The following is a 12,644-nucleotide window of genomic DNA, read 5'->3' on the forward strand; positions in this document are numbered from 1 at the left end:
GATTCCTTTTAATTCTTTAACTGCCTTGAAAAAAAATATTCATCAAATTCGAACGAAAGCTTGTACCAAGGGCTATTAAATAAATTAGTTCACAAATCATCACTGCAAAGTTTAATACTATTATAGCAGTGCATTATTTATGTTTTTCGAGACATTTTAAATGCCTTAATATACTTCAAGTAACATTGAGTATCTATAGTTCATTAGTTCGTGGGTCTAACAACTTAACTCACTGAAACTTCTTCGTCATGATTACTACGAATCCAATTTTGCGATGATGTTTTTTAAATTTCTTATTCGATTTCGTAATATTACCAATAATGGCTTCGTGTGGACCATCAGATAGTGATTTGCCGTCTCACCAAGGTATCAGTGAAGAAGGTGAAGGTAATCGTGGACGCGGAAACTCACGAGGAAAAGGGAAGAGATTTCACAAATCACGAAATGTTAACAATCAGAAATCAACTGAGAATGGTGAAAATCAAAGAGAAAATTCTACAATACTTAAAACTGCAGCAAAAGTCAGAGGAACAACCAAACGAAAGCCTTCGCATGGAAATAGAGAGAAATCTAAAGACGGTTCTGTGAGTTCTTTTGTGCAAGCACAAGATGATGGTGGTATATCAAAACGCAAAAACTTTGCCTCATTAAAAAAGTCATCAATTGGCTTCAAAGGTCACAATGATCTTGGTGAGAATAAAAAATCTACCAGAAACAAAAACGATAGACGTGCTGCACATCGTAACGATTCACGATTAAATTCAAACGCTCACCTTAGAAGCAATCAAAGGACAGATAAAAATGAAACAGGAGATAGCAATCCACAGCACCCATTTTTCCAAAGTGTAGATGTAGAGAATAGAAATGGCATTGTAGCTAATGGAATCTATGTGCCAAAAAGAAAGCAAAGACTTGAAGAATGTCCACAAAGACCATCATTTAGTGAACGAAGAAGGGTTATATTGTCGGGTAGAAGGTTTCATTCCATGCAAACTCCTACTAACTATAAATATTCTTATGATGTTGATTATGGTGTTAGTAATCAAGAATCAGACCACAAAATGAACACAACTATCACTGAAAACTTTCGAAAGTTTTCTTTAAGACCGCATACTCAGACCTCTGTTCAAGCTGGTGTGTTGATTGAGCAATTGACCGAGGAGAAATATGAATGTATGATTTGCTGTGAAGTCATTAAATGTCATAAAGCAGTATGGTCCTGCAAAAATTGTTTTCATGTATTTCACCTGCATTGTGTTAAACGTTGGGCAATTTCACCAGCAGCTACTATAGAAGGTAATGCATGAACTGATTTAACATCCTTTTAATTCACTTGCAGTAATTTTGTGATGTGGGCTACAATGAAAATTATACAATTGTCATCTTGCATCGATGATCTAGTTATTTAATCATTGTTTGCCACAAGTTTGTAATGAAAATTTTGATTTCTGTTGCTATTGTTTGCCTTGTAAACATACTGTTGTTGTAAATCATAAAACATTTAGTTTGACTAAGCCAACATCTTATTAAACAAATGCTGTGTCAATCAAAATTTCCTTCTTTGTTTATTTAAGGTTATAAATAATGTTTTATCATCATTCATAATGAATTCTACGAGTGAAAATGTCACTTCTAAATGACACAAGTCTGTACTCAAAGTCTGTTCATCTTACGCAGCTGGCTTTTTGTTTTGTCATCGTAGTGGGAGCAATTGGTAATCTCCTGGTATCTTTGCAATACCACACCAGAGACATCTCTTGAAAAGTAGTTTCACCTGACCATGTTTGAGACCATATTTGAAGAGACCATATTTCATCGACCTGATGACTTTATTTACGCCATCATTTACGTTTTCATTTACGTTATCATTCACGTTATCATTTACGTTACAATGTTCTGATGAAGTTGCTCATACTATTTATGTGCATACGCACGGTCACGTGGTATCACATAAGTCGTATCTCATAGTTTTCAATTGGCAATGAGGAAGTAAATTAAAATAAAAAATCATCTTTGTAGATGATAGAGGAAAGAGTCGAGGATGGCGATGTCCAATTTGTCAGTTTGTGGAGCACAATATCCCCAATGCGTACAGATGTTTTTGTGGTATGTACATATATCATTTTGTACCGTAATGAGAGTAAAGATATATGATAAAAATGATGTACTCATTGTCCTCTCTTCGAGGCGATGATAGAGGAGATCTCCTTCTTGACCGAGGAGAAATATGAATGTATGATGTGCTCTTGTCGTCTTTCTATTCTCATCATGTCAACCATGTTTGTATTCTAGTCATTGAACTTTCCTTGGCTGTATGGTGTTCATCATGTTTTTGTTGTAGGTAAAGTTGAAGATCCAAAATGGCATCCCCGAGATGGTATCACGCCTCACAGTAAGTGTTATATATTGCATCTTTGTGTAGAGATGCTCGAACGCAGGTTTCCATCATAAAGAATGTTGTATACGAAACACGTATTTTATAAAAGTATTTAGAGTTTGTACACGTAAAAGGTCATTTTAGTGCCGTTATTTTACTCAATTATGTTGCTACCTATTTGCAGGCTGTGGCGAGTTGTGTATGAAGCAAAGAGCTGATAAAAACTGTCCTCATCCATGCAATCAGTAAGAATTTTCATTCTGGCTGATTAAAATTTAGAAATACGTATTTACAGCCTGCGAGTTTTTTTTTATGTAGTGTATTTATGTAACTTATGCTACCATCACGGGCATCGGTGAAATATAGCTTAGAAATATGCTGGTGTTTTACTCATTTCTCTTCAAATCTTTAAAATATCTTAGATTATGTCATCCTGGTCCTTGTCCAAGCTGTCCTGTCATGATTACGAAGAAATGCTGTTGCGGGAAAAAAGTGTATCCTTTTCTTGCTATCTTGGAACCTCGGCGCCATAGATTAGTCGGAACTATAAACGTCCGACTGTCTAATGTATAAGCTTGCTGCCTTGCTTTACTGTGTCTTTGGCATTTCACCTGTATCATGTTATATTACATTTACTTTATCTATGCCACATTATGAGAAATATACAGTATGACCACTTCGCTGGGCAGCTTGCTGCTGTATATGTAACAGCTTGCTGCCGTTAAGCAGCTCAGCGCACCTGTTGGTCAGTAAACGCAATTTCCCGCCTGCCACTATTCTAATCGCTTGCGTAGTATGGTATGTGTGGCACAAAATAGGATTTACAGGATTTTTCAACTTTAATTGAACAAATTGTAGAGTGCTTGTACAATTCTACCAGGTGCATGTACAATTTGTACATGCACTCGGTAGTGTTCAAGGCGTATAGTAGCTACCAGGTTGGAGTTCAATATGATTTATTCTATTGAAAAAGTTTTGCGATTTTCAAACTACACAGAACGTTTTACTTCTTAACTATTTGTCCCTGCCTTCAGTATATCCGTACGTTGTGGAAACTCTTCTGATGTAACATGTTCCTCTATTTGTGGAAAGAGACTGAACTGTGGTGTTCATTTTTGCCAAGAAAAATGTCATCCTGGTGAATAAATGCTTCTAAAATAGGAAGAAACGTTTTATGAATAAAATACATTTAATCTACAAAATTCATTACATTTTTAATGTAGGAAGTTGTGAACCTTGTGTTGTTTTACAAGAACAAAGTAAGTGCTTTGGTTGAGGCAGTACGAGTGAAAATTTTTGCTAGTGCATAAGTTGATCTGATCCGTTAAATTGTGAAACCATATGAACTCGAGTTTAGGAAAAACTACATTCCCTGGAAATTTACATGTAACGTTTTAACACGTTTCAACCATGGTTGTTTGGTACTTCCAGGTTGTTACTGTGGGAAAAGTACAAGAGAAGTCATCTGCGGTGTTGGTAATAGCTGAAATGTTAATCGTTTTTTATATGAAATATTGCTAAGACTTTAATAAAATTGTGTAAAATTGAGTATTATGCTCACGCAGTTGTATTAAATTGTCAGATGAGTGAATATGTCAACCACTTCCATTGAATGCTTGTTTAATTTAGGATCTCCAACTTTTATCGACGGTGAACCAAGATATTTTTCTTGCGGGAATGTTTGCGCAAAGTACGTTTGACTTTTCAATTATTAACACTGAGATTTATAACACAGATGTAATTGACAAATATTGTCTTTGAATGTCTTGAACTTTTTTAGGCAGTTAGATTGTGGAAACCATTTTTGTCAGGATATTTGTCATGATTATAAATGCACTCCTTGCAAATTGAGGCCTGAAGTTGTCACATTTTGCCCATGTGGAAAAAGAAAAGTTGATGATTTGTTGCATGGAGAAAAGCGAACGAGCTGTCTTGATCCGATACCTACATGTGAAAATGTTTGTGATGCTCTTCTACCGTGTGCACAATACAATGGTACATCCTTTTTACGAATTTCGTCCCATGCCTTTTTTGTTTAATCTTGTTCACTTTTACCTGTTGTACAGAAATAAGAAAAGGTAGTTCAGACCATCGATGTAAAAAGTTGTGTCATCATGGACCTTGTTCTGTTTGTGAGGGTGATACGATCGTGAAATGTCGTTGTCGGGCTACATCGAAGGTGCTTTTATTTGTGTGTTTTGTCTAAGAGATATCCTTCAGTCAGTTGTGAAAAAATTGTTATTTTTCGCAGAAAATGAAGTGTGCTGACTTGAATTTGTCTGGTATGAACCCTTATGATGTATAATGTTGATTAATTGTTGTTTTCATTAAACTACCGCTTGCTGGAACATATCATTTAGTTCTTTATCTCTGTTTGATTGAAAGGTGAGGTGTTCACGTGCGAAAGAAAATGTAACAAGAAGTTTGACTGTGGAAGGCATCGATGTTCACAGAAATGTTGCCCTGTTAGTGTTGAGAAATGTTCAATTTTAACACTTGTTTTTGGTCTTAGGTGACTTTTCATAACAAGACTAAAAAATTACGACCTTATGATAGAATTATTCTTGCAACATACGTAGGGTGGTGAGCACAGGTGCACATTTTTATGTGGTAAGAAATTAAAATGTGGAAAGCATAAATGTATGGAGCCATGTCACTCGGGATCCTGTCCTCCCTGTCTCATGGCAGGTTTGTAGACGCAACTATATGTTTCTGAATATGATGAATTCTCCAAACCGTAGTTGGGGAATGCTGTTTTAAGTTTTGTTAAACTTTCAAGCGTACAGTTGAATACCAATCTTGATTTACAAATTTTAAATTCACAATGGCTGATCAAATTTTTAAAGGGTTCGAGGAAGTGTTTTGTCCTTGTGGAGCTACTGTCCAAGAACCTCCTATTCCCTGTGGTACACCCCCACCAATTTGCCACCGACCTTGTTCAAGAATGCATTCTTGCCATCATGAAGGTTGATGTTTCTAATGTTTCACATACCTTTTATTTCATGCCAAATATCGCTACATTGCAACAAACCAAGTGTTCTCGTTGCACAACCATGATATTATCTATTTTGTGTTTTGAACAGTGCAACACAATTGCCATTACGAAGAAGAATGCCCTCCATGTACTGTGTTGGTCACGAAGTGGTGCATGGGACGGCATGAGGTGAATCTTTGTTTTGACGCCATTTTCTTAGTCAATCACCAGATTGCTTTTCACATACGTAGTCTATCGATGAAATTAGGGCAAAGTATCGATAGCACTTTCACTAATATCAACAAAATAGAAATTAAAATTTTAGACACAAATTCATAAACTTATTGGTTAAATCAATTAAGATTTTACATGCGAGAGACTATTGAATCACTGGAAAATAATAGATATCATTGAAAAGAACAAGTATTTCAATAATAAGACTTAAGTGGCTTTTGAGGCGGAGGGGGAAGAGGAAAAGGAAAGTAAATTGTTGAACAAAATTCTACTTGTTGCTTTTATCAAAATTACTTAAAAGTTTTTCAATCGCCTGTTTTACCTGCAAGGGCATTCCACTAATTTTCCAATTCTTCCATCAACTTTCGAAAAATATCCCTTCGCTTATCAAAATTTTCTTAATTTATGAAAAGTCTGGTTGAGAAGCATCGTCGACATCTCAAAAATGATTATGCATAATTATTACCTTACGCAGTATATTCACGTCATTATACTTCATTTTATTTATATTGTGTTTAGGAAAGGCGAAACATCCCTTGTTATGTTGATAATGTTTCCTGTGGGCAACAATGTGGCAAGCCCCTTAAATGTGGCAAGCACCTATGTCTAAAAGGATGTCATTTGGTTGGTTATTTTACGGTCTTGCTATTTTACTTTTTTACGAATCAGTGTATGACATTGCAGAAAAAAATTTATGTGAACATAGATATACAACGGGGTTAGGTAATCTATTAATGTGAACATACATGTGCAATGGGGATGGTAACCTATTAATGTTGACCAAAACTTTAAAAAGTAAAACGAAAATTTTCATGCACTAATTATATTTTCATGATAGAGAACTCTTAAAATAACAGTAGACTTTCTGAAACAGTTTATTCATATCTGTTTCCCTTCTTAAGATATTGAAGTTTTCATTTTGTCTGATTTACTGAATCAGAGACGTCACATTGCATTATAAAGGTTTTGCACAATTTTGGATGAAATTCAGAATTTCATTCCTTTTAACACTTCACAACGAGAAGAATGTATTAAGTCTGGTTGAAGTAGCATATCACTAAAGATTTCTGATAATTGAGTTTTTCGTTGTGCATTTGAAGTTACAAGCTGTGTAAATCGGACATTACAGAACTTCGATATTTAATTCTTCTATTTAATTCCTCAGAATGAATAGGAATGTGACTGAACTGTTTTAGAAAGCTCACTGAAATTCCACTGTGTTTAACCCTCTCCTCAATGAAAATATGATTTGTATATCAATTGCTTGTTTTACTATCCCTTGAAGTTTTGAATGCAGTTTATTCTCTATATCTTCTGCTTGAAACGAAATCTTTGATTATTAAGCCTCCATGCTTAAAAGAAAACGAGAAGTGTACGCAACTGTGTAATTTACCACGAGAAAGTTGTGGACATCCTTGTGGATCTCCTTGTCATGACGGAGAGTGCCCGCAGACACCTTGCAAAAACAAGGTATACTTATCTTGCGGTTATTTCATCGCCATATTAATTTGGTTAAATTTAATTTTTTTGTTTTTTTTTTACTGCAAAATAACAGTATCAGAATGTAGTATCACTTAGGAGTGTAAAAAATATCTAGTTATTTAACATGTATATACTCATTTAAATATGAATTTTAATAAGATTTGAACACAAGTACACATGCATCAGCTTGTATAATTTAGGTGCGCATTTACTGTTTGTGCGGTCGAAAATCAGAAGATGGCATTTGCCTAAAAGGTGGTGATAAAATGGACGTTGCACTGGCTTATCAAAGGTGTGGAAGACAATTTGCAGAATGACTTAATGACGTCAGATTCGCATGTATTGCTGTCAATAAAAATATGTAAATTCTAAACAAAAATAAACTACGTACATCTTATTTTGCTTGTCAAGATTTACCACCAAAAATTTGGCCGAGAAAATGAAAGGAGTACAAGATGGTCAGTCTGTGGACATCAGTGAATTATTGAATTTGAACGAGCAAAAATCTCAGTTAGTAAATAAAGCGTTTCAATAGAAAGGCTGACGTTTTGTACGAATAAGATTCCGCGTGGATTCATTCATTGTGTATTTTTTTGCCATATTTTATTATTTTGTGTGATATATGCACATCTTAAAGTTTTTGTTTTAACGTTACTAGATTAGAATGTGATGATGAATGTGCACGTCTTCAACGCAACAGGTACGTGTGCCAACCAATGCATTCCATGAACGCTGTATCATTTTATACCATGTGATGACGAATGTGCACGTCATGAACGTAACATGTACACATGTATATCATCGTGTACCATATTATATCATGTAAGAATGTAATGATGAACATCCACGTCTTCATCGTAACAGGTGCATATACTATAGTACATCATTTTCCATCTTGCATTTTATATCTTAGTATATCGCATCATATCATGTAAGAATGTAATGACGAATGGTATTTTCTGTACCTAGACTCTCTTATTTTGATGAGAGTTCTTCCATTTTACAGACAATTTGCTGAAGCTCTTGGTATATCCAGGTCAGAAACCCCTGAGGTTGTTCAATATTCCCATTTTCTCGAGCAACATGGAAGGTACATGACGTAAATGTTGAGTAAAATTATTGCATTATGCATGATTTAATGCAACTTCGCGTATGAGAGAAAATCCATCCCATTTTTTGTGTTTTTTATTAGAGGAAACATGAAGTTGGTATATTTTGTTGAAGATGCATTGGATACGTTGATCAAAAATGTATCGAAGGTAAAAAATCTTTAACGTGAAAATTTGATGTGACCGGTGATGTGTTAAATTTTAATGTTTCTTTAGGTTCAAAGCCCCAAACTCACTCACTCTTTTGCGCCTATGAATAGAAATAATCGACGCTTCATTCACGAGTTGGCGACAATGTATCGTTGTACGACGATAAGTCACGACCAAGAGCCGAATAGAAATACTGTTGTCACTGCCACAAAGTGAGTTCTTTATACGCGGTTATAACGTGTAGATGGTTTTCAGGTGAACAATACGGAATGGTTATTATACAGAAAGGTCACTCCTGTTTGCAACGTCTCCTTCGCATATCCTCCATTCCAACCAATCGATTGTAGTTTGTCACCTTTTTTCAACCACTAAAATGACATAGGACGTCACTTCTGAGTGATGGATTTAAGAATATTTATGTGGACTGAAGAAACGACGTCAGATGGTCGGAAAGCAGTCGTCGGGAAAAGTGGAGTAAAAGCGGCGGACACGAAATCACCCCTCTGTGTACATATATTCATTATTCTGTGCAAGATCATCAAAATTTTGCAAAAAAATTAAGAAGAAAAACAAATAAACAGATAAAATTTAACTAAAACAACTCTTGTGATCAAATTGTTAGGTTACATATGTATATGGCTAAGCTGCACGGATTATATTTTCATGTACAACATTACAAGTTTTAAAATACCCAAAAGCATATTTTTTATACTTAACATCACGTCAACTTTTCTCTGTTACGATTCTAGAGATTCACAATGCCCTCGCGTCAAACTATCATCACAGTTACAACGCGTTATAAATCCTCAACCTCCGCCACCCGTCGCAGTTTTGCCCGATTCGGGCATAGGGAATGTGCGGTAAGCATACGTCATGTTGTCATTGTACAATTATACATGCATTTTTTAATCGCACTCATTTCTACATTCTAGGGTACAATAATTTCTGCATTCTAGGTTACAGTCATTTCTACAGTCTAGGTTATCATTTCAAGAGTCTAAGTTTTCCTCATTAAAAATTAATTTCATTTTATAGATTCATAGAAAGAAAAAGTCCGTTAAAAGAGAACATATTGACTACTTTGACGATGACTTCTAGTTAGCCCAATGTCGATTACGAATTTGGATTACAAAACTGGAGCACACTGTAACTGAATAGTTAAAATGCCATAAAACTCTGCAATATTACATTTTCTGTCATTTATAATGACATACATGCAGACATATTGCGAACTATCATTGTTCTGCATGTAGCTATCGTCTTCTAGTTTTATATGCAAATTAAAAACAACTTGAAACAAAGCTGAATTCAAAGAACACTTGGTTTTTATTTACTGTATTTATGCTTCGCCTATGTTCTAGAGCTTCCAAATTTGGACATCGCTTAACACAAGTAAAAAAGATTTAAATGCTCTTTCGTTTGTCGAGATTAGGATATTTTTCAAACGCATCACTTATACACTTTTTGCAAAGATTTACGGCGTTCACGCGAACGAGAATACAGAAAAAAATTTTGTTTGAGATACATACACCATTTACGCAAGCAAGGGAAGCATTTGTTTATTTTGGTACATATTTTTGATTGTATGCAGGTGAACAATCAAATGATATATTTTATTCAGGGTCGATTCCATCTTTCTAGATCGAGTTGATATTAAGTACACAATGCAACAAAGAATAATATTGCTTTAGCTATGGCGTAATTCATGCACCTGCCGCATGAATTTTCTGATAAAAACATCTTATCTATATCGCTAAAAAGTGTGTCTTTTCATTAAAAGCGCATTATGTTAACGATTTTACCATGTGTAAGTTTGAATGTATGTCACTGTTATATAATCGCTACGTTAACAGACTTATTTAGTTAGAGATTCAATATAGTGCTATCCAGCTTTGTTTCTGTGATTGTATAAGGTAAATGATGTATTTTGATCTCATCTCTGAGTTATATGAATAATGTTTTAGGTTCTCTGACTGTGACCAAGCATATGGCACTTGCAACGAGGTAGAAATTCATCGTATATCACTTCAACAAAGGGATGCTCACATGCTTTTGCGCTTATAATACATTTTACAAAATTGGAAGTTTTTTTAATAACTGCCGAAGTAGCAAGTGATGTGTACTGTTGATCGTCTTTTATGACGATGCTGCATGCATGATTATTGAATAAAACCATTTCACATCTGCTCATTTATACAATTTTGTAGACTTTGTTGCTGATATTATGCATGTAAAGTTTTAAAAATTCAATTACTATCAGTTATTCGAGGTGCATGTGAGTTAAATGTGAGGCTTGAGATTTACTATTTGCAAAGTATTGTAGAAACTTCGAGATGCATTCAAGTACATTTAACTGCACGCTGTTTAACTTCAGTTCTTGACAATTTAATGAAAAACACCGCGTTTAATCTCGCTCGTCAATAATCTGTGTGAGTGATTATATTCAATATGTTGAGCGTTAACAAATAACAATTAATTCATATTAATGCAGAGGTAATGTTGCTAAGTGTTCAGATATGGTTTCATCGATAATCTATAACGGCACACTCTTGTTATCAATTCATACTGCAAGCTCATTAAATCTAGATTTCTTATGCGAAGAGACGGTCTCAGTATTATAGGTTAGCATGATGCAAGTATTACAGAAATAACTGCTCCAATAACCGTAGCTATCATTAATTTTCTTGCTCACCTCAGGAAATCTTATTTTAGGGGATGTGAGATCTGCTGTTGAAATCCAAAATCCTGATTGGTTTCATCTGTTTCTAAAATAGAAGGTAATTTTTAGGTATCTAAACTTGCTGCATAAAGCTAGTTTTTACTGCATAGTCGTGATCTATGCACACCTGTAAGCTTTTTGCAAGGTGAAAAATATTCCGTACGGTCATTCGCGATGCTTGTTTAATATTACAGTTTCCTACAGTTTTTTTTTATATTGTTACGCATTGATCTGTTTTGGATCCGGCGTAAAAAAATTGGGAGTCTGACGTCGACGAAATATGTAGCTGTAAAATTACTTTGATGGAAGACAAAAAAAATCGGATTGATAAAAGTGGTCTGTTCTATCAAACGCAAATATTACAAAAGTCGGTCGCAGAATCTCGCTCAGAGCGTAGAAGACACCTCAAATTTTTAAACAATTTCCATGTTATGTTGACTTTATTGATATTTCAGTGGAAACGGAAATTGAGTGCAAATTTCAATGAAAAATATTGAGTTCAGATCATTCTAAGGGACTTTTCTAAATGAAAGTGTCGACAATTCGCGGTAGAAACGATTGAAAAGATGTAAATTGATAGATGGGACGTTCAATAATAATAATCTAGTCATCAATTCCTCGCAAAACGATGTTTTCGTGCAATTTTTGTCTTCGCACGCTGATTTTAATTACATCAAGAAATATCTAATGAAATTATCAGATTAATATCACAGATACTAATCAAATAGTTCCTCGGATGAAGTAATGGGATTGTTTTTATTTTCTCATAGGACAATGATTAATTCCAGTAGCTAGCTACATTTTAAATTAAAATGAAATATTATATTTTTGTTCACTACACTTTCGGCCTTTACTGATGTCATTTTTCTTTTTTGTTTGTTATAAGCAACATTATTTTTGTATTTAAATGTTGCGATAGAGAAATAGGCCATGCTGACTGCTGACATTCACATAAACATCGTTTTTTTATTGTACTAAACACAATTTCAACAATATAACAAAACGAAGAGCGTCATATCAACTTATTTTTTGTTCTCTGCAAGATATTTTTGGCATCAACAAATAGTTGATGTTCACATGCCTGCCATATCGAATTTATTTATACCCAATACCGCTGTTAATAAAGTCATTGTGTTTACTCATCTTTCATCGCTGTAATGGCTGTAATGTTCTAAAGCATTCACTGACGCGATCATCACATAAATCTCGATCTGATACTATCAAATTTACGCCTTATCGAAGTAATAAATTCAACTTGTAACCATCATCATTCTTGGTAAATATCTGACGCAACGTTTCTTACTGCCTAATTTCGAGAAACTGACAAGCAGTTGCATGAAGGTCAAATGATGAATGAAGCCCCCTGGTTGGTATGAAACTGGCATTTCAAACCGTTTATCCTCTCTTTCTGCATGCAAACACGAAATGCTTAATTAGTTCCCACATGGCTGTTGTCGTTTATTAATGTACTGTTATGAGGAAACAAAATTCGCGTCTTTCACATCAACTGCAGTCTTATAAAAGATTGAGCATTTTGGTATGTTATTGATAGTTTATTTAGCCCTTGATTTATTTAAGTTGCGTTTATTTTATTTAGAT

The 12,644-nt window shown here is 34.6% G+C and overlaps 1 protein-coding gene across 1 annotated transcript; it reads left to right on the forward strand.

The window, feature by feature from the left end:
* Window positions 1-24: 24 nt before the first annotated feature.
* LOC124435888 (transcriptional repressor NF-X1-like) lies at window positions 25-9,642 on the forward strand. The gene is made up of 26 exons (XM_046985824.1): window positions 25-1,296; window positions 2,020-2,106; window positions 2,342-2,392; window positions 2,562-2,622; window positions 2,800-2,871; window positions 3,412-3,515; window positions 3,601-3,636; window positions 3,809-3,853; window positions 4,007-4,067; window positions 4,158-4,372; window positions 4,444-4,556; window positions 4,629-4,659; window positions 4,763-4,842; window positions 4,957-5,065; window positions 5,224-5,343; window positions 5,461-5,540; window positions 6,105-6,209; window positions 6,930-7,055; window positions 7,268-7,359; window positions 7,479-7,577; window positions 7,726-7,767; window positions 8,074-8,157; window positions 8,260-8,326; window positions 8,393-8,538; window positions 9,076-9,186; window positions 9,362-9,642. Exons 1-26 carry the CDS (start codon window positions 321-323, stop codon window positions 9,426-9,428), a joined length of 3,180 nt encoding a protein of 1,059 aa, XP_046841780.1. The 5' UTR covers window positions 25-320; the 3' UTR covers window positions 9,429-9,642.
* The last annotated feature ends 3,002 nt before the right edge of the window (window positions 9,643-12,644 follow it).

Source organism: Xenia sp. Carnegie-2017, unplaced genomic scaffold (assembly GCF_021976095.1).
Source record: "Xenia sp. Carnegie-2017 unplaced genomic scaffold, XeniaSp_v1 HiC_scaffold_1, whole genome shotgun sequence".
NCBI classification, from domain to species: Eukaryota; Metazoa; Cnidaria; class Anthozoa; order Malacalcyonacea; family Xeniidae; genus Xenia; species Xenia sp. Carnegie-2017.